This window comes from Rattus norvegicus, chromosome 9, assembly GCF_021556685.1.
Source record: "Rattus norvegicus strain SHRSP/BbbUtx chromosome 9, alternate assembly SHRSP_T2T, whole genome shotgun sequence".
NCBI lineage: Eukaryota > Metazoa > Chordata > Mammalia > Rodentia > Muridae > Rattus > Rattus norvegicus.
The window spans coordinates 128688281-128714350 of NC_141542.1; the positions used below are offsets into that span (position 1 = coordinate 128688281).

Sequence of the window (26070 nt, forward strand, 5' to 3'; positions counted from 1 at the left end):
TGGGCACCCTTCCACTTGTGGGACAGATTAATAACACCACTGCAAGTTGAGTACCAGGGATTATGCAAGCTGTATACCTTGATTCCAGGAAGAGGAAGGGAAAGAGACTACTGAATGTTGTGAGCTGAGTGCAGGTTGAAGTGAGGACCGGGTGAGCACAGGGTCACCGCCCACGAAAGGGAGGAGCAAGCAGCTGGGCAGTGGTAGTTGGCGAGGTGGGTCCTTCCTAGGGCTGGGCGGGGAGACAGATGAGTAGGCTATTGGAGGACAGGCACAAGTGCTACTGAAATGCAAATCCCTGTAGATCTGGAAAAGGTCTGGCCCTGGGCTTGATGCTTGGGTCTGGAACTGTGAATCCTCACTGTACCTTCAGCTCACTCTAACCCTTAAGGAAGTGCTCAAGTCACTCAAGACGACTGGCCAATCAGAGTCTTAACTGGACCTGCCAGTCAGAAGAGAAGGCGGGCTTTTCCGGGTGCCGTGGTGTAGTATTCGCGTAGTAGCTAAGCCTTCTTAAATGGTCCTGGCTGCTGTGTTCTGTGTCCTGTGTTTGGATTCTGTGAGGCATGTTCAGGCAAGCTCCGAAGTTGCGACATGGTGAGCACAGGGTCACTGCACACAAAGGGGCAGCGGGGTGGGGGGCGGGCGGGCGGGCGGGCAGAAGGCAGGGGATGAGCAGTGGGAGCTGGTGTGGTGGGTCCTTCCTGGGGCTGAGTGGGAATCGCCGGCTACCCGTGAGATCTTAGCCACTCACTGGAGCCAGCGGCAGTTTCTGAATAACTTCCCTGTAGGGGCTGCAACTGTGCAGAGCATTTCGCTTGTGTATGGAAAGATCCTTGGCGTGATCCCAAACTCAGAAGCCTGGTTTGTACAGTTCTGTTCTTAGCTTTTAACATTAAGATGTAAGATCCATTTGGAGTTATTTTGTGGAGGTTGTGGAAGGCATCTCATGTGCTGGGTAGCAGTCCAATATCAAGCTGTAATGTAAGAGTAGAATTGATGATGTAAAGGATTTGCTAAAGTTTAGGAGATAGCCAGGCACACCATGTAGAATTTAGCTGAGAGAGGACTGCCTGCAAAACACCCCACGTGTAAGTAGTAAGCTAACCAGGCCTGTTAGAGATTAGGATGCTAGGATACACAAGTTTGTTCACCAGGATTGTCCAGAAATATGGCACCAGACCCTGATTTGCAACCAGCCACTAGGCCCATCTCCATATCAAAGAGCAGGCCTCTAACAAGCTGATCAGTGGGGCATTACAGGATCACAGTCAACAGTGAGGCCTGGTGTGCCATAAAGTTTAGTTTTCTTCTTGAGAAAAGCATAGTTCTGCCACATGGGGAAGATGACACCCGGTGACAATCATTAGAAAAGGTAAAACAACAACAAAACACTGTTTTATTGAGTGCTGCCCTGAACAAGCTAAGCTTTCCCTCCTTTTCCTGAGGTCCCCGTGTTTGATCTCCTTCTGAGACACAGGGACATGCTTGCCAGAACCAGTAACCATCTAGGACCTAGTCCTTGGGAGCTTTCCCTGGGTCCCTGGGTATGGAGATCAAACAGCTCCCCTAAAACCAGGAATATGCTTGGGCCAGGGCATTTGGGAGGGGCTGCTTAATATTCTGAGAAAACAACTCTTGCCTGTTGTGGTTTGCCCTGAAGTTTTCTGTATTTTGATGCTAATTCCATTGCCCCAAGAACAGCTACCTAGTCACCTACTCAGAACTCAGGTGACTTCACCAAAACCACCTCCCCATTGAAACTGTAAAGTACAGGTGAGGGGCAGGTACAGGATAGAAGGAGGCCTGTCACTGGAGGAGAAGGAAGGATGGGCGGGAGAGAAGTTTGAAAGAAGAGAAGGAGACTAGGACAGAAAGGAAGAGAGAGGAGACCAGGACAGAGAGGAGGAGAGAGGAAAGCTGGAGAAGCCATGGCAGGTGATGTTAAGATTCTGCTCTGTGTATTTACAGGTTGTTATCAATGTTCCTAAGGGATGGATGGTACCGGGCTGTGTATGGTTAAGTCGGCAATTTTACCTTACCAATTGGATCTAAGATTATTGTGTTGTGTGTTCTTTATGTGGGGGTTTGAGTGTAGGAAAGTGTACGGCTGGGATGTGTTTCTCCCAAGATACCTAGTGGGATAAAAGACCAACAATACCCTCTTTATTTTTACATTTTTACAACAACACTTCCCACCATGTGGGGCTATGGGTCCCATGGCCACTATAGGCTTGGTAAGGAATATTTTTGAAATACCCTGAGTTCCTTGTGCAGCACTGTTTGATTAGACTTTTCCTGAGTGTGTCCTATTATACAATGTTTCTGCTAACTTCATAGTTTAATCTTTCTGCTGACTTCATAGATGTCTCCCGTTTCTTTCCATTTCCCTCATATAAACCATATACAAGGTGACATTCTTCTTAATGTCTCAGCTTAAGACACCCCCACCCCCACCCCAGCTTTTATACTTTCTAGCTTCTCCTTTTCCTATGTTTTTCTTCATCTGAGACCTTCCACTTAGGACACTGTCACTAACCTACTGTTTTAGGGCACTGGTGTGCTTAAGAAACATCCCGGAAATGTTTGCTGTGTAATGGCCTATCTAAGTGGCCAGACTTGTAGCCTCCAGTTTATGTTTAAATTGTTCAAAACTTAACCTGGAAAAAAAATGGGCTGGAGAGATGGCTCAGCTGTTGAGAGCACTGACTGCTCTTCCAGAGATCCTATTCCCAGCAACCACATGGTGGCTCACAACCATCTGTAATGGGATGCTCTCTTCTGAAGTGTCTGAAGGGAACCACGGTGTACTAACATATAAATAAAATAAATAAATCTTAAGAAAAAAAAAACTTGGGGGTTGGGGATTTAACTCAGTGGTAGAGGGCTTGCCTAGCAAGCACAAGGCTCTGGGTTCGGTCCCCAGCTCCGAGAAAATAAAAAAAACAACCTGAAACCTGAACCTAAAACAAACTTAAGGGTGACAGCATACATGGAATGTAAAATCTACCTAGACTAGATCCTCTTTTAGCATTTTAGACCCAGCTAACTGGATCTTTGCTGGTCTTTGCTACTTTGTGGTTTCTTTTTCCCCACTTTTAATCCCCTCCTCAGCCTCCCTCCCCCCCACCCTCGTTTCACCCCCTAACACCAGATAGGAGAGAAACAAGGATGGAGGAGAAAAAGATCCTTGAATCTAGTTCCTTGTACTCGACCCAGCAGCGTGAGTCGAACAGTCTCTGCTGGGGGTAGTGAAGATGCAAAGCCAAGAGTTAGATTTGGGGGGACTGCTGGTTAATACAGCTGCCTCGAGTTCGTTTTTCATAATGTTTATGCCCCACAGCGCCATAGAAAGCAAAGCCACAAGTTAATAAACAATTCTCCAAAATATGCACAGAATATAGGGATGAGGTTATGAGAATCATCCTTTGGCAATACTTGGTTAAAACCCTTTTACCTTTCCACTATCAGCAGTCACAGTGAATGGAGTGATTCAGGGAAATTCAGTTCCAGAGTCCAAAAGGAGTTTCTGAGATGCAGAGGTTTCTCAGGTGTGCAGGGTGGGGTGTAGGTGGGTGGGGCAGATTGTACATCATTACTAAAATCCACATGGCATCATGTGGAAGCAGACATTAAGTTATTCTTCAACCTTCGTTTGTGTGTGGGTTCGGGGGCTGGGTTTGTGTGAGATCACACGGGGGCATTGGGAGCCGCAGAGCCATAACCCTCCTTTCTTACCACCTCCACACAGAGAGTGTGGGGTCAGTAGTGGCCGGAGGGTCAGAAATATAGCAGTTTAGGGGTCAGTTTGAGTCATTTTTGTTGGAGTTGGGAAGTCTGTGTTTTTTCCATTTGAATACACATGCAATCATAGGTAATATTGATCAAGTTCATTTTTCCTGGCTGAGTTTCCTTAGGTCTTTTGATTAAAACTTGACTATAATTTGGGGCTTATGTTCTTGCCTTTTTTTCTCTACATCTCATTTTTTCACTAATGTGCAAAAACTTTTGATTGTTATAGCTCTTTGTTAAGTACAGATGGGATCTATACTGTGCCAAAATGTGTACTTTTTCTTCATAATCCTGTTGATGATTCTGACGTTTTTTCACATGGCAAATAGCTTTGAAATCAGCTGTCCTGTTATATATTATTAGACGTTTTCTTTAGATTGTATTGAATTTTTGCTGCAAATTGAACATACCCAACATTCCTTTTTTAACAATAACGGTGTTGTTTACAGTTATATAACTTGGTAAAAGATATTCTCCATAATAATTCATTTAGCAAGCTATATAGTATGTGTGCGAAACTGAAACTGATATGAAATAATGTCCAAAGCCATAGAAAGAGGACTTTAGTGTAGACTTTAGTGACACAGAATTCATCCTTAGGCTCACATAGGTCTTTATAAGTATGACTTAATTGAGAAAGCAAAACGAGTGAAAATAAAGCATGGTCCAGAATTGGACAATAAATCTGGATGTGACACAGGATTGTGTCTTAGCACTAAAGTCTGATAGCAGTACGTTGGGATTTTCCATAGATACCTACTAAAACTAGTTAAGACTGTGTTTCTATAGTTGATATAAAATTGTGCATGCTTAACATATGTATTCTGATACATGTGTACATAATACCTACACCCAAGCAATCCCCATCCTACGGAGTGTTGTATAGGAATCGAGGCTCGTGCCCAGACAGACCACACCTGGCCAGTACGGTTCCACGTGAGAGACTTTCATTGGTGCTGGGGATGGGGGATGCACAAAGGAGGGGAGGAGACAAAGGAGGAAAAGAGAAAGAAGGGGCGACGGTCAGGAGGGGTTGGCTTTTTATTTGGGTAGGGACATAACCTCTTGCAGGTGAGGGTAGGAGATGGACTAGGAGGACACTGGAAATATATGACAACAGATGCACAGGTCCCTTTTCACCTCTGGGTGACGTCACTGCTATCGCTGGGTTTGGAGACAACCTGCAACCATAAAGCCGATTCCTCATACCAACACTAACTTCTCATGAGAATGACAGAATTGCCATGGATCCCAGCAGTCTTCTCAGTATAGTTTCCATGCACTTGAAATTAGTTTTAAAAAGTACCAGAATGCTCATGTTTCTTGCAGTTGTATTCATACTTGCCTAAATATGAAAATAACATCAATGCTCATTTGTTGAGGACAAGCTAGGTACCTCTAGGCGACCTAGGGTGCCTTGGGTTAAAGGAGTGGATAAAGGATTATGCACTTGTAAAGACTCTCACAGTCAGTGCTTTATTGTCATAAAACAGCATGTAATTATAGCTTAAGCATTATCAACCCACTTCTTTCTCCCATATAATTTTAACCTTTAATGCACTCTTATTATCAGATGGATATGGGAGCTTGAACCATGTTGTCAACATTGTAGGTAGCACTCGAAAATGAAGGGTGACCAAGTCAACTCAGTCAGTCAACAGGGTCTCAAGGGAGGGAGTGAGGATTGAAAGGAAAAAGACAATTAGACAATATATAGCATGATTCTAGTGAATGCTGAGGCTGAAGCGGGTTTATTTTTCCCAGTCTGCTTTTCTACCATTTTTAGTACAAGCAAATAATAAGGTCAATTCTAGGTCAAGGAACAAACAAGGCACAAAGACCTGTGATCATTGTTTCTAGGGGCTCATTAGTTTAACAAGAGAAAAGGAATGTTACTAGCGCAAATGAAAATATTCTTACCTGAACCTATTTCCTAAGTCCTAGTCCATGGTCAAATTCCCGCCAAATTCCTATAGAAGGGCAGAAAGCAGAGAATCCAGCTGAAACAATCTCCTTCAAAGGTTTTTTTTTTCCCTAATGTTTATTTAGAACATTATGTGGAGAAGAGAAATGAAATATCAAGCTTTCTGTAGCAAGAGTTGTTGTAGATGAGAAGCAAATGTGCTATTGTAGTATGCTATAAAAATGCAGAAAGTGGCTTTATTTGGATGGCATGAGAGCCCTCTGCCAATGAGTCATACTGCATGAAGAAGTAAAAACGAGGTTCAGAAACAGATTGAAGGGGTTGGGGATTTAGCTCAGTGGTAGAGTGCTTGCCTAGCAAGCGCAAGGCCCTGGGTTTGGTCCCCAGCTCCGAAAAAATGAAAAGAAAAAAAAAAAAAAAGAAAAAAAGAACCACATTGACTATTTCGTTTGAGTTTAAATACTAATGATAAATTAGAGTTGAACAAACATGTAAAAGTCTTAGATAACTGACTTGGCTCTTTGCTTTCTCTGCCTTCAGTAACTTAGATGGTAACACTTACATTTTTGCTTTGGAGAAAGTGTTTAAACATTTAATATTTTTATACATTAGTTTATTTAGGCTTAATGCATAATATAGTTCATGTAGCGATTTTGTGCAACATCTCATTTATTTCTGTTTGAATAGTTATTGAAACATTAGTTTTTCTTAAGAACAATTATGAGTATTCCTTTGGAATGAAATGAAAAGCATTGTAATCCCGCACTCCAAACTAGTGAAAGCCAACACAAGAAAGTCATTGCTTTTGTTTCCTGCGTGATATATATTTCACATTGCTGAGAACAAAACTTCTGATTTCACAGATGTAGACTGGCCCCAAGATGAGCTTGTCATGAACTCCTGTGTTACAGAGTATTTGATCATATTGTGAACCCAGAGACTGTCCAATTTGCTGGAGGCAGGGTTAGGAGGGGAGCTGTTTCTAACTGGTATGGCTCAGCCCTTAGTACACACCTTTGCTCTCAAATGATGAAGGTAAACATCGTTTTTGAAGGAAGTGCTCATGTTCGTAAGTAATGTATAATTGAGTGGGTGAAAAAATGATGAATCAGGGAAAGATCTGACAGAATAGGATATGCCCAACTCTCAAGAGAAGAGGGAAAAGAGGCAATATAAGAGGAAGCAGCGGGGTTGGGGATTTAGCTCAGTGGTAGATCACTTGCCTAGCAATCAAAAGGCCCTCGGTTTGGTCCCCAGCTCCTGGGGGGGGTGGGGGGCAGAGAAAAGAAAGAAGGAAAAGTAAAGAGGAAGCAGCACAGAGGGTAAGAGGAGGGGGCAGTTTTACCTGGAGAATTTTACAGAGAGAGGCAGGCTAAAGACAGAAAAAGAGAAAATGAGCGAGAGAATGAGAAGAGAGCAGTTTACTAGAGTTCATTTGAGGCCAAGCACAGCAATCAGTCAGAAGTGAAAGAAGCAATTTGAATTGGTTAGAGTGAAGAGTAAGAGCTAGAAGAGCACAGTTGACCAGCCAGAGTTCAAAAAGAAGAAGAAAGGGTGATTATTTAACAGTTAAGTCTCTGATGCCCAAAACATTCAAGTGCCCAACTCTACTAAGCCCCCTCAGTGTTTGCCCAGTGCTGAGCCTTGCTGATGCATGTGGAAGCTTTAGTTCCTAACAAAGGAACATCTTGATCTTTCTGTTTGGCACCTGGGCAGTAACACCCAGTTCCTGAATTTTGTTCCTGTTTTTCACCTGAGGGCATAACCTATTTTTCCACTGTGCTTCCTGGAATTCTCCACCCAGTGAACTTGGGGTGTATATTCTGTGAACCTCAGTAAAGCTTTGGCATTTTCTTAGCACAAATGACCCTAGTCTGTGTCTTTTGTTAAATCTTCCATGCCTACGCCCCGTCATTCTAGACCTAGATCAGATTGTACAGAAGCTATAAGCTTCCATGACTAGGCCTAGATTATCAGAAGGAGGAAGTAAGCCTTCCAGGTATTTTTACATTCATATGTGATAGTCACTGTCTACAAATATAGAGCAAGTACTGTATGTATCACAATCTTGCTGCCCCTATCTTTACGAATTTGCTTTTCTTCGTTCACTATAGCTTCCCTTCTTTGCCTTTCATTTAAACAATATTGAATTAAGTTTTTATATGAGGGTAGATTCTCATATAATATATCCTGACCACTGTTTCCCCAACCTGCACTCCCAACTACCCCTCATTTCTATCCTTTCCCCAAGGTCCACCCCCTCCCCCACCAATGTCCTCTTCAAAAAGGAGCAGACCTAACAGACAAAACAAGATAGAAAAAGACAAGGTGAAAGCCTTCATGTTGGACAAGGCAACCTGATAGGAAAAATCTCAAGATCAAGCCAACGAATCAGAGTTACACCTGCTTCCATAGTTCGGAGTCCCGCAAAGACACCAAGCTAACAGCCATAACATATCAGCAGAGGACCTGGCATAGACACATGCTGTCTCTATGCTTGCCATTTAAGTTTCTGTAAGATTCCTAGAAATCCAGTCAGTGTTAGTCATGGGTTCCCTCTCATATCAAGGGCCTCAAGTTAAACCAAACATTGGTTGGCCACTCAAACACGTTTGTTACCATCATGCCCCAGCACATCTTAGGAAGGACCAATTGTAGGTGTGTGTGGGTGTTGGGGGCAGAGTGGGGTTTCCCGGTTTCTCTTTCTTCTTTTTAGCCTGTAGAGTACCTTCTCTCCTCAAAGAGACTAGAACACAGGGGTGAAGGCTCCGAGCCTGTACTAGCTTGACCTCTGAATTCAGTGAACTGTGTGGAATTTGTCCTTAATGATCAGTCCCTGCTGTCAGTTATGTGAGAGAAAAGTTTGTCCTTGCATCAGCAAGGATTGTTGAAGGATCTCAAGGGACCTCCTTGGCCAACAGCTCAACCAAATGTAACTTATTAGCAACATCGAAGCCCTGTCTGGTTTCAAAGGATGGTAAGTTCATACTCCATATCCTCCATTACTAGGAGTTTCATTAGGGTCACCCTGGTCATCCAGGAAGTTGCCATTGTACTGGATTTCTATACTAACTCCCAAATAACCCCTAATTCCAGCTGTTTCTTCCTGCATTGTACTTTCCCCTGCATCCCCCTCAACTGATCCTCCCTACTCCTGTTCCCATCAAACTCTGGTCTACTCACAGAAATTATTCTATTTCCCCTGTAGAAAGAGATCTGTGCTTCCTCCCTAGAGTCCACCTCTTTAACTAACCCCTCTGGGTTGGATTATTATTTATCTAATAGGTAATATCCACTTGTAAGTAAATGCATGCCATGTTTGTCATTCTGGGTGTAATTTCTTTAGTTGCATTTACTTGCCTGTAAATTCATGATGGCATCTTTTTAAACAGCTGAGTGATAAATGTACCACATTTTTGGTTTACCCCATAGGGCTCAAAGTGAGTCTTAACTACCAGGAGATCCCCCAAGTGAGGCATGAGAATGGAGTTTAATGCAAAGGCAAGAGTTTATTTTCGGGAGTGTCGGGGTCAACCTTCAATCAGCCCCTCGTAGCGAGGGACTGGAAGGTGACCCCAATGGCTGTGACAAGCAGTTTTTATACTTTCAGAGGTACAGGTTACATTAGCAGGTTTACAGTTCAAACTTATATGGCATGCCTTTGAGCTCTTATCTGAGACCAGAGGATAAGGCTACTCTCAGTACATTCTGCAGGATTTCAAGAATGTCCCTGCTTCTCCCAGGAACTCTGGGTGGAGAATGGAACTTGTCCTAGCCTTGGCCCGAGGCCTGAAGCTGGGTCGTGCCCTAATCTTCACCAGAGGCAGTTGATGTAAAGCTGGCAAAAGCCCTTAGGGTCCCCATAACCTACCTACTTTCCACCAGGCCAAGCCTCCTGACAGCGCTTAGGCTTCAATAAGAACTAGGGTCCTTCAACCCATTCTTCAGTTGAGGTACTTTTCGGTTGTTTCTAGGTTCTGGCAAGTATGAATAAATATGCTATGAACATAGGTGAGCAAATGGCCTTGTGGTAGGGTGGAGCACCTTTTAGAGAGATGCCAAGAGCTTTATAGCTGTGATTTGAGATAGATGGATTTTCAGGGTTCTGAGGCACCAGGACTCTGAGGAAATGCTCATTTCCATAGTGGCAGTATTAGTTTGCACCCTACAAGCATTGAGAGTTGTTACCGATTCTCCACATTCTTACCAGCATGACTTGTCACTTGTATTGATCTTAGCCCTTCTGACATGTGCAAGATAGATTCTCAAAGTAGTTTTGATTTGCATTTCCTTGATGGCTGAGATGATAATGATTTCTTTAAGTATTTCTCAGCTTTTTGAGATTCCTCTTTTGAGAATTCTCTGTATAGATTTATACCCCCCTTTTTTTTAAAGATTTATTTATTTAATGTGTGTGAGTACACTGGAGCTGTCTTCAGACAAGCCAAAAGAGGGCATCAAATCCCATTACAGATGGTTGTGAGCCACCATGTGGCTGAACTCAGGACCTCTGGAAGAGCAGTCAGTCCTATTAACCGCTGAGTCATCTCTCCAGCCCCTTTACCCCATTTTTTAATTGAATTTTTTACTTTGAAAGTTTAATTTCTTGAGGTCTTTATGTATTTTATATATTAGGCCTCTATAAGATATGGATTTCTTTAAAAAAATATTTTCCCATTCCTTAGGCTGCCACTATGCCCAATTCACTAGGATTTTGCCACAGCTAAGCTAATCCCATTTATTTATTTATTTATTTATTTATTTATTTATTTATTTATTTATTTATTTATTTGCAAAGATGAGAAACAGAATACACAGGATGAGTATTGGCCTGTAATTTCATAAATTTGTTATTACACTCTTGTAGTTCATGTTTAAAACACTTTCTGTCTGTCTTTCTGTCTCCTTTATCTTCTGAAAATTTACTGTGTTATGAGTTTCTTGAAGTTTTGATAGTTTGGGAAACAGTTTTAGTGTCCTCTTCTAAAGGCTTGCCTCTCCTCATTTCTTGGCAAATCTGTGTTTTCCAGTTTTCGTAATCATTAATTTTGATTGTGTGTGTGTGTGTGTGTGTGTGTGTGTGTGTGTGTGTGTGTGTGTGTGTGTGGTTTGTTTGTTGGTTTTTGCTACTTAAATGATATTGTTAACATATTTGATTTGGGTTTTTTTTACACTTTCTGATATATTATTGCCTTTTTGTCCTAGTCAGCTTCAGTTGTGAACATTTTAGAGCCTACAATCATCTGAGGGGCTCTCACTTGAGGGCATGCCCTCATCAAAATGTCTGCATGCTGTATCAGTGAGAGATTGTGTTGTGATGATTGATGTGGTAAGGCTCTACACTGAGGGTGGCAGGATCCCTGAGCAAGTGGGCCTGGGCTGGGTAAGAGAGCTGGGTAAGTATGAGACAGTGACCAAGCAGGAAACAATAATTGTTCATGGTTTTTTCCTTTTCTTGAAGCTTGAGTTTCTATCCTAAGCTCCAGAACTTATGGCTGTCATGTGACTGGACCAAACAAGTGAACCTGTTTATTTCCTGAGATGCTCTTGGTTAGAGAATTGAATCAAAGTAGGAAAGTAGCAAGTTAGAACAAAAAAAAAAAAAAAAAAAAGGTTATTTTGTTGCTGGACAGAAACTAGAGAAACTAGAAATGTTCTCCTTTGGAGGAAAGTGGTAAATATCAGGGCTTGAGATGGCAAACAGCATAGAAAGCTGTATTCAGAGCTTAATCGGCTGTTGTTGTAGCACCTGGAAGACTGGAGTCATGCAAGTAATGCAGTCAGAAGTTGAGGTCATAGGATTTCAGTGGAAAATAGACTCCATGAAAAATTTAGCTAGAGGTCATTTATGTGGTATTTTGACCCCAAGTCTTTCTTATTCCGCCCATGCTCTGATAAATTGAGGAAGGCAGAATTAAAAAACAATTAGCTATATTTCTCAGGTGAAATATTGAATCTGTTAGATGATTATTACTAGTAACTCATTCTGGACTACAAGAAAAAAACAACAAGTTGAGCAGAAATAAATGCAAAGTCTGTGGTTTGTAGAGAAAAGCAGCCCTGGGAAGTTACCCATGGCAGCCAAATGCTGAGACAGAGGCATGAATTTTCAAAGAGATTATCACCATTAAAGAGAAGGACTTTGCTCAGGATTGGAAGCCTAAGAAGGTGAATTAAGGGAAACAGTCCCTCCTGCTAAGCCTTCAGTTAATGGAAGGGGGAGTTGGCAAAGTCATTCCTAGACCCAGGAAGGAACTTCATATAAAACCTGCTACTACTGGTCCAAGCGTGGCACCCAAGTTCTGGAAATAAGAAAGATGGAAAATGTAAGGTTATGGCTTCTTCCCCCGTGGTTTCAGTTCAGCAGTGTTCCAGCCATCTGTGTTTGGCAGAGTGAGATCCCCAGTGAGGGAGGACACTGTGAGAGTGCATGGGATGAATCTGAGGATGAAGCCAGAGTTGCATTTGAGACCACAAGATATAGAGATGCCTAAGTTATGAGACACCTGTCATGGAGAGCTGCATATAGCAAGTGGAGGTAACAAAGCCGAGAGATGTATGAGAAGTTGCAGGGATATAGCCATCTAAGCCTTTTGAATCTGAAGCTCCTTGTGTCTGAGACAGAGCTGCAGGATTTGGTGTTCGTCCTGCTGGGTTTCTGGCTTTGGTCCAATCTTCTCTCACTATGTACACATTCCTCTCTTCTGGAATGGGAAGGGCCATTCTGTGCCTTTGTATGTTGGAAAGATATAACTTGCTTTCTGATTTTACAAGATGTGGCAATCAAGAGTGTCAGAAGTGATTTGGGGCATTTGAAGAGTGTATGGACTGCAGGCTATTAGGGTCATTGGAAGCTCCTGATTAGCTGTGCCTGTGAGGGATGGTTTTCCTAGAATTGACTTGTTTGGCCTTTTCCAGTTCTGGAAAACAGAAACTTAGGCCTAGCTTCCCAGTCTGTCAGTTTACAACCTGTCATGGAGGAGTCAGCCTTGCTCTGGCCAACTCAGTTCTCTAAATAGAAACTTTTGTAGGAAGAGCCTTTCTAGATGATTAGTTATTGGGGATGACATTTGGGTGTCTATAGAGTCAACCCATTTGCTGCGTGGTGTGTGTGTGTGTGTGTGTGTGTGTGTGTGTGTGTGTCTTGTGTAGTGGTTGTACCTGATTAGTCAGCTTCCTTCTTATGTTGTCTTGCCTTCAGCATTAAAGACTCTAACCCTAAATCACATAAGATGCAGTTGAAGCAATTGCTATTCAGTGCTAAGGTATTTTGGAAGCCAGGTTTTTTTTTTTATAATTTTAATTTTGTTTTTGTTTTTGAGGACAAAGTTTCTTCATGTAGCCCTGGCTGTCCTGAAAGTAGGTATGTAGAACATGTGGCCTCAAACGGAAATGGTCCACCTGACTTTGGCTCCAGAGTGCCAGGATTAAATATCAGCCAACATGCCCCGCTTTTTCTTTGTTTCTTTGTTCGTTTTTATATTATTGGCTGATGGTTTGGACTGTGGGTTTTGGCACATGTCAAGCATATGCTGCTGTGTTGATCTTCATCCACGTTATGAATTTTGAAATTTGACAGAGAGCATATTCTGTTTCTCAGGTGGCATGTATTCATGACATTCATACTGCCTGGCTATGTTGCCTGAGCTTTCTGAGTCATTGGATTGCAGGTATATAACATTTTTCCTACCTGTTGCGTTTGTGTTGATTTTTTTTTAATGAATATGTGTATTTTGCCTGTATGAATGAATATGCACATCATGTATTCCTAATCCCCATAGTAGTCAGAAAATGGCTTCAGAATTCCTGAACTTGGAGTAATCAATAGTTATGAAGCTCCCTTCTAACTACTGGCAATTATTTTTAAGACCAGCAAGAGCTCTTCACTGATGAGCCAGCTTCTGTCCTATGTTGCTTATTTAGGATCAACATTTACATTGCCAATATTTTGAGCTATCTGTTTGTATCTGTTTAAACATTCATTCCCTTTTAGTAAGATCTCATTATTGTTACAGTTTAAACTGGGCCATCTCAAGATTCTGGAAGAAGAATACAGAAGTGCAGTGAATTTAATTCTTTGTAGGAACTCTAGTAAAAACCTCTGAGTCCTTTCTATCTTTCTTGTTTGTTTGATTAATTTTTCATAGGGGAGACAGGGTCTTAGTATGTACCTCTGGCTGTCCTGGATAGACCTCAGATATACCTGCGTCTTCCTCCTCAGTGCTTGGATTAAAGACATGAGCCTATATGCTCACTTGATATTTTTTGCAGTTAGTAATTGTTCATACAATTTCTCTGTGTGCTTAGTACTGCTCCTCTCTCTCTCTCTCTCTCTCTCTCTCTCTCTCTCTCTCTCTCTCTCCATTAATTAGCATTTCTTTTGCAAGGCTATGTCCTACTCAGTGAGCAAAGAAATGACAGAGGTGAACCTTATTACTCAGTTTTCTTCTAAGATGATTTGGTAATTAACATTAGAACATCTGGGTCAAGAAATAAGTGGGGGAAGCACCAGAAGCATACATTTACAGTGATATCTGTATCATGGTTTCTGTTGTTAATGTACGGGATATTTCAGGATGCATTGACCTATGATGATGTACATGTGAACTTCACTCGAGAAGAATGGGCTTTGCTGGATCCTTCACAGAAGAGTCTCTACAAAGATGTGATGCAGGAGACCTACAGGAACCTCACTGCTATAGGTAAGACAGTGAATTTTCTTTCAGTTTTTAAAATAAGGAAACAAATGTTCCTTTGTTACTGTTGCTTTTCTGTAAAGTCAATTGAGAATAAAGAAGAATGAGGTGAAAAGATCAGGTTCACTGAAGATAGTAACTTAAATGTTGCCTAATTTCCAATAATATATCATTCATTTTCTGTTACTGTATTTTAGGTTACAGTTGTGAAGACCATAGTATTGAAGAACATTGTCAAAGTTTCAGAAGACATGGAAGGTAATTTTCATGTGCAAGTTGGTATGAATATGCCTCTGAAGAAATGTTAGTATGTCCTGGAACTTTTAAAGAAAAGCAACAGTGTAAAAAGAAAAGCACTTCTCCAAGTGTATTGATTATTAAATTCTCACAAATACCTGTACCTCAATGTCAGGTGTCTGACTTGAAAGAAGACAAGGAAACAATGCCTTAACAAATATTACCATTTGAATCATAGTCACATTACAGCTACTCTGTATACCTGCCAATCTGTTTAGTCTCATAACACACAGACACAGACACACACACACCACACAGAGAGAGAGAGAGAGAGAGAGAGAGAGAGAGAGAGAGAGAGTAGGTGATAAGTTTATGTTTCTAATAGGCAAATATAGTATAGTAAAGCTGATTACTCATATAGTAACATTGTTAAGTTTAAGTGAGAGGGACAGTTTATGAGAGTCAAGAATGTTTTTGAAGAGAAAACTTAATTCTTATACCATATGTCTATGATGAACAAAAAAATCAAACTGTATGAATGATGCAATGTGGAAATATTTATTTGTTATTTTAACAGCTATATCCTGTGTCACAATGGATACAAGCCATGTGAGGACAAGGATACTGAAAGAAGCAATGCCGCCCCCCCCAGAACAATTAAGATATATGTAGTAGTCCACATTTGAGCAGACTTTCTCAGTGTGATACAAGTTTATAATTAGTTGGTTTCCCAACTTCATTGGGAATATATCCATAAAGTCACCTAGCAGAAAATCCCTATGAATACTAGGATTGTGGAAATCCCTTTCTGTTTGTGTGTTGATTCACTTGGCCGATGTGGTATGCAAATGTAGTGTATTTGACAATAAAGGAAAGCATATGAATGTACTCAATGTGGTAAAGCTCGGAGCTCTTCCATTTCTCTTCAAATATATGAGAAATCTCATAGAGATAAAGGATGCTACAAATGTGACCCATGTAATAACACTTTTACCAACCCATAATGAATGGGAAACCATGAGTGTAAACAAAGTGATACAACCTTAAGATGTGATTCTTCTTTACAATTAGACCAAATTATAAAATTAATTTCCACAGGTAAAAAGATTCATTAGGGGCTGGAGAGATGGCTCAGCGGTTAAGAGCGCCCTACCGCTCTTCCAGAAGTCATGAGTTCAATTCCCAGCAACCACATGGTGGCTCACAACCATCTGTAAAGAGATCTGATGCCCTCTTCTGGTGTATCTGAAGACAGCTACAGTGTACTTATATATAATAAATAAATAAATCTTTAAAAAAAAAAAAAGATTCATTAGTTTATTGAATGTGGTAAAGCTTTCCCATGTGCTAACTATCTATCTTTGCAGGCATGAAAGATGTCATACTGGAGAGAAACCCTCTGAAAATACTCAGTGTGGTAAAGCCTTTGCACAACATAGTCATCTCCAAAGACATAAAAGCACACATACTGGAGAGAAACTCTATGAATGTAAGCCACGTGATAAAGCCTTTACATACGATTCTCAGCTTCAAACTCTTGAAAGAATTCATACTGGAGAAAAAACCTACAAATGTAATCAATGTGGTAAAGCCTTTGAACGTCGTTGTAATTTTAGAAGGCATAAACTAATACATACTGGAAGAAAATCCTACAAATACAATCAGTGTGGTAAAGCCTTTGCACGACTCAGTCATCTGAAAGCGCATGGAATAACACATACTGGAGAGAAACCTTACAAATGTGATCAATGTGGTAAAGCCTTTGCATCTCATAGTTATCTCCAAGTACATAAAAGAGAACATACTGGAGAGAAGTCCTATGAATGTAATCAATGTGGAAAAGCCTTTGTACTTCACAGTGCTCTTAAAACACATGAAAGAATTCATACTGGAGAGAAACCCTACAAATGCAATCAATGTGGTAAAGCCTTTGCAAGACCCAGTCATCTCAAAAGGCATGGAATAACACATACTGGAGAGAAACCTTATGAATGTGAACAATGTGGCAAAGCCTTCATAAGTTGTAGTTATCTCCAAGTACATAAAAGAATACATACTGGAGAGAAGCCCTATGAATGTGATCAATGTGGTAAAGCCTTTATACGTTGTAGTCATCTCCAAGTACATAAAAGAGAACATACTGGAGAGAAGCCCTATGAATGTAATCAATGTGGTAAAGCCTTTATACTTCACAGTGCTCTTAAGAGACATAAAAGAATTCATACTGGAGAGAAACCCTACAAATGCAATCAATGTGGTAAAGCCTTTGCACGACCCAGTCATCTCAAAAGGCATGGAATAACACATACTGGAGAGAAACCTTATGAATGTGAACAATGTGGTAAAGCCTTTACATCTCATAGTTATCTCCAAGTACATCAAAGAATACATACTGGAGAGAAGCCCTATGTATGTGATCAGTGTGGTAAAGCCTTTGCATATCATGGTTATCTCCAAGTACATAAAAGAATACATAGTGGAGAGAAGCCCTATGTATGTGATCGGTGTGATAAAGCCTTTGCATATCATAGTTATCTCCAAGTACATAAAAGAATACATACTGGAGAGAATCTCTATGAATGTGATCAATGTGGTAAAGCCTTTGCATCTCATAGTTCTCTCCAAGTACATAAAAGAATACATACTGGAGAGAAGCCCTATGAATGTAATCAATGTGGTAAAGCCTTTGTAGGTCAGAATAAACTTAAAAGGCATGAAAGAATTCATACTGGAGAGAAACCTTACAAATGTAATGAATGTGGTAAAGCCTTTGTATGTAACGCTTATCTCCGAAAACATAAAGCAACACATACTACAGTGAAACCTTATGAATGTAAGTAATTTAGTAAATTCTTTGCCTCTCATGATCAACTTTGACAACATGAAAGAATTCATACTGGAAAGAAACCTTATGAATGTAGTCAATATGGTAAAGCATTTTCACAATCAAGCCACCTCCAACTACATAAAAGAAAACATACATACTAAAGAGTAACCCTATGAATGTAACCAGTGTAGTAAAGCCTTTACTGTGATCTTCAAGGGTATGGTGGTTTAAATATACTTGGCCCATGGCAAGTGTCAGTGTTAGGAGGTATGGCCGTTTTGGAGTAGATGTGGCCTTTGAGGAAGTATGTCACTGTGGAGAGGGGATGGGCTTTCAGACCCCATGCTTAAACTCTGCCCAGGGCAGAAGAGTCTTCTGGCTGCCTTCTGATCAAGATGTAGAACTCTCTCCTCCAGCACCATGTCTGCTCGGACACTGACATTTCTTCCACCTTGATAATAGACTGAACCTCTGAATCTGTATACCTCCCCTCCCCCCAATTAAATGTCCTTTCTAAGAGTTGCCTTGGTCATGGTATCTTTTCACAGCATTAAAACCCAAATTAACACAAACAGCATAAAAGATAGCACACTAGAGAGAAACTATGAATGTACTGAATATGGTGAAGCCTTTGCACATTTCTATAGTTCTCAGTATAATAAAAGTATTCATACTTGCATTCACTGAAACCCTGTGAATCCAGAAAATAACATTCTTGAGAAAAGCCTTATGAATGGGCTCAATGTGGTAAAGTGTTTGTGTTTTGAAATCTGCATACATACTTAACAAGTCAAAAACATGGTCAAAGTAAATGCCAGGAGTCTATTGGAAACAAGCTGAGTTAGAAGGGTAGGGATTATGAATAGGGTGGTTGGGTGTGCAGTTAGTTCCAGAAAGTTAGGGTTTAGGGTTAAAGTGTTGGTGGGGGGGCGGTGTGGGTTAGGGAGTGGAGGGGTAGGGTTAGGTTGGGGGTGTTTAGGGTTAGGGGGTTAGGAAAAAGTGTGAATTTGGGGAAGGAAATGGGAGGAGGTTGGTTGTGGGACAGGGAGGGATTAAAATGATATGTAGTATTCATAAAATCCTCAAATACAAAAATAATCCAGTTGAACAGCTTCAACGTAAATAGATTGGGGGGTAAGGAGAGTTGTTACTACATACATTAATGAAATTCAGGAAAATCATTAGGTCTCATTTTAGAAATCACTTATTTCAATAAAGTGGAAAACTCTAAAATAAAGTATGTAGATTTCTGGATGTATATAACCTACCAAAAGTAAATCATGAAGATCTAAAAAAAAAAAAAAAAAGAAATGGAGCAGCTTTGTAGAAAGCAGTACAAGTGAAGTAGTGATCAAATATTTATCAAATAAAAAAATTACCAGACCTTCAATGAAATACACAAATGCTTCTCAAAGTATGCTATTAAATAGCAAAGGAAGGTTATATTACCAAACTCTTTATGAAGTTAGTATTAGCCTAGTACTAAAACCAGATAAACACAGACCACTCTCCAACATAAATACATGCAAAATTTCTTTAAAAATGCCTGCAAACTCTTCAATAATAAATCACAAAATTACTATGATCAAACTGGTTTATTCCAGAGATGTAGTGCTGGCTCAATATGTCAATTAATTTTATAAATTTCACAAATCTCTTGTTTTTGAAAGAATAGAAATCATATCAATTGATAGACATGTAAGGCTTTTGACAAAGCCAACATCAATTATGTCAAATATCCTCCCCCCAAAAAATGTCTTGAATTAAACCCGACCAAGGAAGTGAAAGACCTTTGTAATGAAAATTCTGTAGATACTAAATAAAATTAAAGAGGACACTAGAAGATGGAAAGACCTTGCATGCTCATGGGATGGCCCTACTTCCAAAATCAATCTACAGATTCAATGCAATCCCAAGAGAAATTAAGGGGGAATAGTATCAAAGTCCATTACTTAATGCATGAAAGCCCTATAATCCCATTATTCTGTATAATAAGTGTTAAGTGTTAAGACATTTTTGAAAGCTTTAGATCCATACTGGTTTTAGGAACACACACAGTCACACACATGCACATGACAAAACTGCTAAACACCAGTCAGGCATATGATGTTCTACCAGTAAACCCAGCTCTAGTGAGCTGGTGCCCTGGGATTCATTGTCAAGACAGCTTAGCCTAAATTATTGATCTCATGTGAGAGACCCAGCTTCAAAAACAAGGTAGATATTACCTGAGGTCAACAATTGTTCGAGATGCATGCAAGCATATATGAACACACTATATACAAATGGAACATAATTCAGACGAAAAGCTGTGGCACATGCCAGAACATAGATGCCCCAAGGAATTTACACAGAAAGAAATAACCCAGTTGCCAAGAGACAAATACTATATGATGTTATTTGTACAAGGAGCCTAGAGACAACAAATTGGAAGCAATGGAAAGCAGCATGGTGGTTGCCGAGGGCTATGAGAGGAAGAAGTGAAGAGCTGGTATTTATTGAATATAGAATTTCAGTTTGAAATGGTAAAAGAATTGTGATGCATGGGAATCATAATGCCACAGTCCAGTGAACGTACTTCATGCCACTCAACTATCAACTTAGATAAAAATGATACATTCATATTATGTATATTTTACAAGAATAATAAAAGTCCTCCATCGCCATAAAGTGATAAGGAGGTTGGGCCCTGTATAGCTGCAACTCGGTAACAGCAATGTTAATCTACTTTGGTGAGTTTCCTAACGGTCTCAGTGCATTTAGATAGCTGTATCTTGAAAATAAAGTAACATTAAAATGTCTACCAAGGTCTTTTCTGAGGTATCTTGAAATCTCAAAGGAAACTCCTTTGAGTGACTTGGTGTAATGGAGGCAGCTGTTGGCTGTGAGGTGCTGAGAAGAAGGCAGAATCAGAGAATCCTGAGTGCTCTGCACAGCACTAACCCCCAGGCAGTACTTAGTTTACTTTTCTTTATAAAACTTTACAGAATGAAATTTTAAGCCTATCTGGTTGATTAACCACATGTACTTTCACAAGAAGTCAGCATTAGATGCTTCCTTTGTCCTCAAATGTCTTTTTTTTTTTAAGGTATGTCCCTGAGGCTAGGGTACATGTTACATGAACACACACACACACACACACACACACACACACACACACACACACACACACACACACAGTGGCAGCCTGCAACATGCAAGGATTTTTTTTCTTCACTAAATGTTTGTGTTATCTTTGGCTGTTGAGAGATGTTTAAATTCATGCTGGCATAAGAATATATGCTGAATGCTTCTTTAGATATTTAGACTAAAGTTTTTTTTTTTTTTTTTTTTTGGTTCTTTTTTTCGGAGCTGGGGACCGAACCCAGGGCCTTGCGCTTCCTAGGTAAGCGCTCTACCACTGAGCTAAATCCCGAGCCCCTAGACTAAAGTTTTGTGTAACAAATATCAGTTTATTACCCCTAGGATGGCGAGCCTCCTCGAGACAGAATAAGCAGTAAACAACACAACACTTATCATTCAATATTGAGCGACACAGATTCCAGCTCTGAGTCCCAGACCAATAGAGTGCTACACAGCATCTTAGAACCTTCAACTGTAAAACTGACTAAATAGCACATACCATTCGGGATTACTGTAAAACTAGGGGTGAAATGTGTAAGACTGTGCAGGCCCTGTCACCTAATGGACACCAAATAAACATTAGTTACTATTTGTGTCACTAGTGTTAGTGTTATTAGAGAGCCTATGCAGGATAGGGGACAACAGTAAGTGTGCACTGGTAAACACGATCCCCCCCTAACCCACACACACACATCATTAGGAATGATGAGAGATTGAGACTAAGACAACTCTAGCAGTTAACATTTTGGGTTGTTTCAATGACACCCTTTTTACTTGGTCTTGCTAACTCTGAGCATTGCTAATATCCAACCCACCTTTTTATCTGTTTTTAAAAACAAAATTACATAAAATGGACTATTAAGGCAAGGTGACAACTGCTTTTCCTGTTCTTTATTTAAATTTTTTTAAAAAGATTTATTCATTTTATTATATATAAGTACACTGTAGCTGTCTTCAATAAACCAGAAGAGGGCATCGGATCTCTTTACAGATGGTTGTGAGCCACCATGTGGTTGCTGGGAATTGAACTCAGGATCTCTGGAAGAGTAGTCAGGTGCTCTTAACCACTGAGCCATCTCTCCAGCCCCAAAAATGCTTCTCTTGAAAAAAGGAACACATATTTTAAAATTGTATCACATTACCTAGTAAGGACTATCACAAACAACAGATTCTGTTTAAAAAAAAATACAGGTTGTGATTTAGCAGTTAAAAGGTAGAAGACAGGCACAGTGTCCCTCTGTCAGATTTGTATCAGATGTAATAATGGAGACTCAGTTGGGAGGTTCTCAAATATTGGACACTATTACCCACCAAGTTTGCAGAGCAAATACATGTTATCCCAAACTATTGTACAGTTTTCAAGCCTGCAACTTTCCCTAAATGATTTTTACTATTTGTTCTAAAAAACAAAAAAGCTCAACAACAAGAGAAACTCCCAGCATGCTGTTTCCTGACATTTTCTGTCTTTCATTCCCCCTAGAAAGAGCTGGACCCAAAGCTTCTGAACCATGTTGGGCTGTGCTTAAGGACAATAATGCATTAACACACTTTTCTCACATTTAATTTATTTTAATCATTTTATTCCAGCAAACTTTCAGAGGGCAGAGGGGAAATTCCATTCACCCCTATCATATTCTGCCCTGCCCTGCTGCACATCAGCCCAATGGCTTACCAAGGGCAAAATTTTCTATTTTTTTTTTTTTTCGGAGCTGGGGATCGAACCCAGGGGCTTGCGCTTCCTAGGCAAGCGCTCTACCACTGAGCTAAATCCCCAACCCCACCAAGGGCAAAATTTTAATGCAGGTTTGGTTTTTGTTTTTGTTTTTTTTTTTTTCTTTAAGATCAGGGGTACAGTGTTTCTAAACAGAAAGAACTGCACTAAGTCCATTAGTAGACACCAGATAGCTCTGAGAATAGATCTTTTTGGAAACACCTTCAATAATGTCAGTTTAGGGTGCTAACAGAGGCCACTTGACAAATCATTTTAAACTGAAACAAGGAAATCCACTTAAGAAAGGGTTAATAAGTCAGTGTAAAGTTAGAACTGTTGAAAGTCACTGTACACCAACTTTAAACATCAATTAAGAAAGTGGTAATTGTTCAAATTCTGAAGGTTATAATAGGATCAATGAAGAAATGTATTTCTTAGTCAATCATAAGGGAGAAGCTTATGATTTGACTCATTTCCCAGTCAATGGAAGCTTGTGGTTTGAACTTGTTTTCTAGTTAGTATGGTCACTGCCTTCAATGGGTCAGAACCAAAAGCCATGTACTTTAGAATGCTTGTAAGAAGCTCAACATTGACAGTAGAAATTATAAAAATATGTATAGCCAATAGTCACATGAAAAGTTAATACAAAACTGGAAACCGAAGTAGAATAATTAAATATTACTGAATGAATACAGTATTACATGTGCTTTTGATACAGTGTAGCTAAATCAATAAATATATTTATTAATATTTTTGAGTTAAATATTGCAAAATAAAGTAACTTTAAAATATTTATTGACTTGTGTGGGTGTATGTACCTACTTGCACACATGTGAGTGCCACAGTGCACATGTAGAGACAAGAGGACAACGTTCAGAAGTTAGTTCTCTCCTTCCTCCATATCTATTCTGGGGCTAAAGCTCAGATCATCAACCCACTGAGACATCTCACTGGCCCTAAATAAATTCTTTAAATCTCTATTTACATCCCTTAAATTTTCTATACTCAAGTTGACAAGAAAATAAAACAAAAGATACTACCATCCTAGTTCATTTTCTGGCCAAAGCCTGGTCAATTTTTTTTAAGACAATAGGTTTGTTGGGCTCTTGACTGTGGAGACTGGGGGTTTAAAGAACACAGCAACAGTGTCTGATTAGGGCCTTCTTGCTACATCATAACATGATGAGGGCATCACTAGTGAGACAGGGCAGATGTGATGATGAGCTTTCTCTACTTGTCCTTATAAAGTCACTGTGCCATCATGGGGATTCTATTCATGGTCGTATCTAAACTTAAGTTAATGAAGACACTGAGCAAAAGTTCTGCTTCTTAGCACACAGCAAAAAAATGTTTTATTGCTTTGAAAAGAAATCTTGCTTCATCAAACCACAAATAGGCTGGCCCATGACAAACAGAATAGGTGGATCCCACCTTTCCCCCTGTGTCTTCCTTTGAAAAGTACTATTTTGCCTGTGAGTAATGGGCACTTGCTGTGCACAGAAGGGGGGATCAGACAGGTTTATGGTAGATGGTGTTTAATGTACTTCCTGTAGGTGGCCTCCCAACAGATATCTTCAGAGAGAAGTTAAAAAACAGAGAGCAATTATTCTGGATTCTGGATTCTGCCTCCTTTTTCTCTCTGGACAACTCTTGTCATAGAGCAGGCTACTGAAGAGACAAGATGGGAAGGCTCTTGGTGATCACTCTTTGACTATGTGCCATCTCCCTCACACTGACCCTCTCTAACCATACATGGGTCAGACTCGTCTGTATTAATGACTCTCCCCTTAGATTCTGATTATCACCTTGACAATTTCCATAAGGTGTTGTTACAGTCAGCATGCAGTCAGTTCTCTGTATACTTGGGACTTTTATTCCAGGTCACCTCATCAATATTACATGTAGGAATGGCCAGGTCTCCTATGTAAAATTGTGTAGTAATAGCATAAGACCCAGACAACCCCTCCTTATACCATAAATTATTTTAGACATTTTACAATATTCAATACAATGTTGCTTCTAAGAAAATATCTTGAATTATTAGGAAATTGTGACAAGCAGATAGTTCTCTGCGTGTTTGGTAGAGAAATCACATCTTATAAATAGTCTCTTCTTCCTTCTCTACTCTCCTTTCATTTTGTCTCATTTATATCCTTCTATATCTACTTTTCCTTCCCATTTCTTTATTCCCCATGAGGACAGTGATATATTAAGATAGAATCTCATATGTAGCTCAGGGTAGTCTTGAATTGAAAATCCTCTTACATCTACCTCTTGAAGGCTGAGTTATAGGTGTGTGTGTTGTGCCTAAGTTTTTCAAGCAGAAATCCATGGATGTGGAACCCTGAGCAACAAATTAACTGTCTAATCTTTGGGAAATTGCTAAGGTGATGACAATATTGAGGAGTATACTCAGAGGGTACAGCCGTGCCTCCACTTCTGTTAGCTCCTGGAAGCACATTACTGTAGGGATATAGAATAAGCCTAGGCATTAATTCTAAAGCAGTCTATTTCACTTGAGACAATAAGAAGCACCAAAATGACCAAGAGGGACTACAGCTTAAAGCACCATAAATGCCCTCTCAAGCCAGACAAGGACTCCAGGAGATGCTCTAACAGATTCAATGATTCTTGGTCAGAGAGGAAAAGCTGTAAGAGGGGGTTCCAAGGTGCTTCCTTCTGGCTTCTCACAGTGTTTATTTTATTTAAACACTAGTATTTATTTAAACGCAGACACATATTGGACAGGGTAGAGATGAGTATCTTAAGATTCACATGGCAGTCTTTCCAGACCAACCTCCATGTCCACCTCCTTGCCATTCAACAGAGCATCAGAACATGGGATCTGCTGCTGACACTTTGAAGCAGTTCCAGAGAGATCCCTGTTATGTGACTATTAGATTTCAAAATGTTTAATTCCAAGCTATTCAGAGTTTGAAAGGTTCATAGAAAGAATACACAAGTGCCTTTGGCTATGTTAGTGATGGGCAGGGAAAGAAAAGTCCTACAGTTTTCCCTTAAAGCTTTTCCTCCTGTGTTCTTTTACATCATGCGAATCATGAACTGTGATTGGTCTCTCAAGTCTTACACCGCTTCTCTTTGGTAATGTTGTCTGATGAACAGGTAATGAATTCTGGTTCTTGATGTGCATGCTGAGATCATTTCCTAGTAATTCAATGTGTTTTCTCAGAATCAACATTTTATCGAGTATTGTAAAACATCTAAGCTGATTTACAGTGTAAGGAAGATGTGTCTGGGTTCTGTGCTATTTCTACAAAATTTTACATGCATTGAGCATAGATTAAGTCAACTATGTTGTTGTGGCTGCTCAGTATTGCTTCTTGACCATCTAACTCATAGGAAGCACATTACACTGTCATTTCATAAAATTTGCACTAGCAAACATTACATTAAAAATGTCATTTCTTGAAAAAAAGAAAAAAATGTCATTTCTCAGGGCTGGAGAGATGGCTCAGTGGTTAAGAGCACTTACTGGTCTTCCAGAGGTTCTGAGTTTAAATCCCAGCAACCACATGGTGGCTCACAACCATGTGTAGTGAGATCTGATGCCCTCCTCTGGTGTGTCTGAAGATAGCTATTGTGTACTTAGATACATGACATGAATCTTTTTTTTTTTAAAGTGTCATTTCTCTGGAGTATGCTCAGCAATTAATTTTGTATCAGCAAATTAGGAGAGCAGCTTTCAGATGCACACATTCACAGTTAACCTAGTCTGCTTTTGAAAACTGTTATGAAGTGT

At 40.0% G+C, this 26070-nt stretch overlaps 1 protein-coding gene across 2 annotated transcripts; it reads left to right on the forward strand.

Annotated features, from left to right (window-relative positions):
- Positions 1 to 463: 463 nt before the first annotated feature.
- On the forward strand, positions 464 to 17995 carry Zfp950l2 (zinc finger protein 950 like 2). 2 transcript variants are annotated; one of them, NM_001409027.1, is given in 4 exon segments: positions 464 to 597; positions 14292 to 14418; positions 14610 to 14670; positions 16017 to 17995. In NM_001409027.1, coding segments are annotated over 4 exon segments (1665 nt in total). In that variant the 5' UTR covers positions 464 to 594; the 3' UTR covers positions 17491 to 17995.
- The last annotated feature ends 8075 nt before the right edge of the window (positions 17996 to 26070 follow it).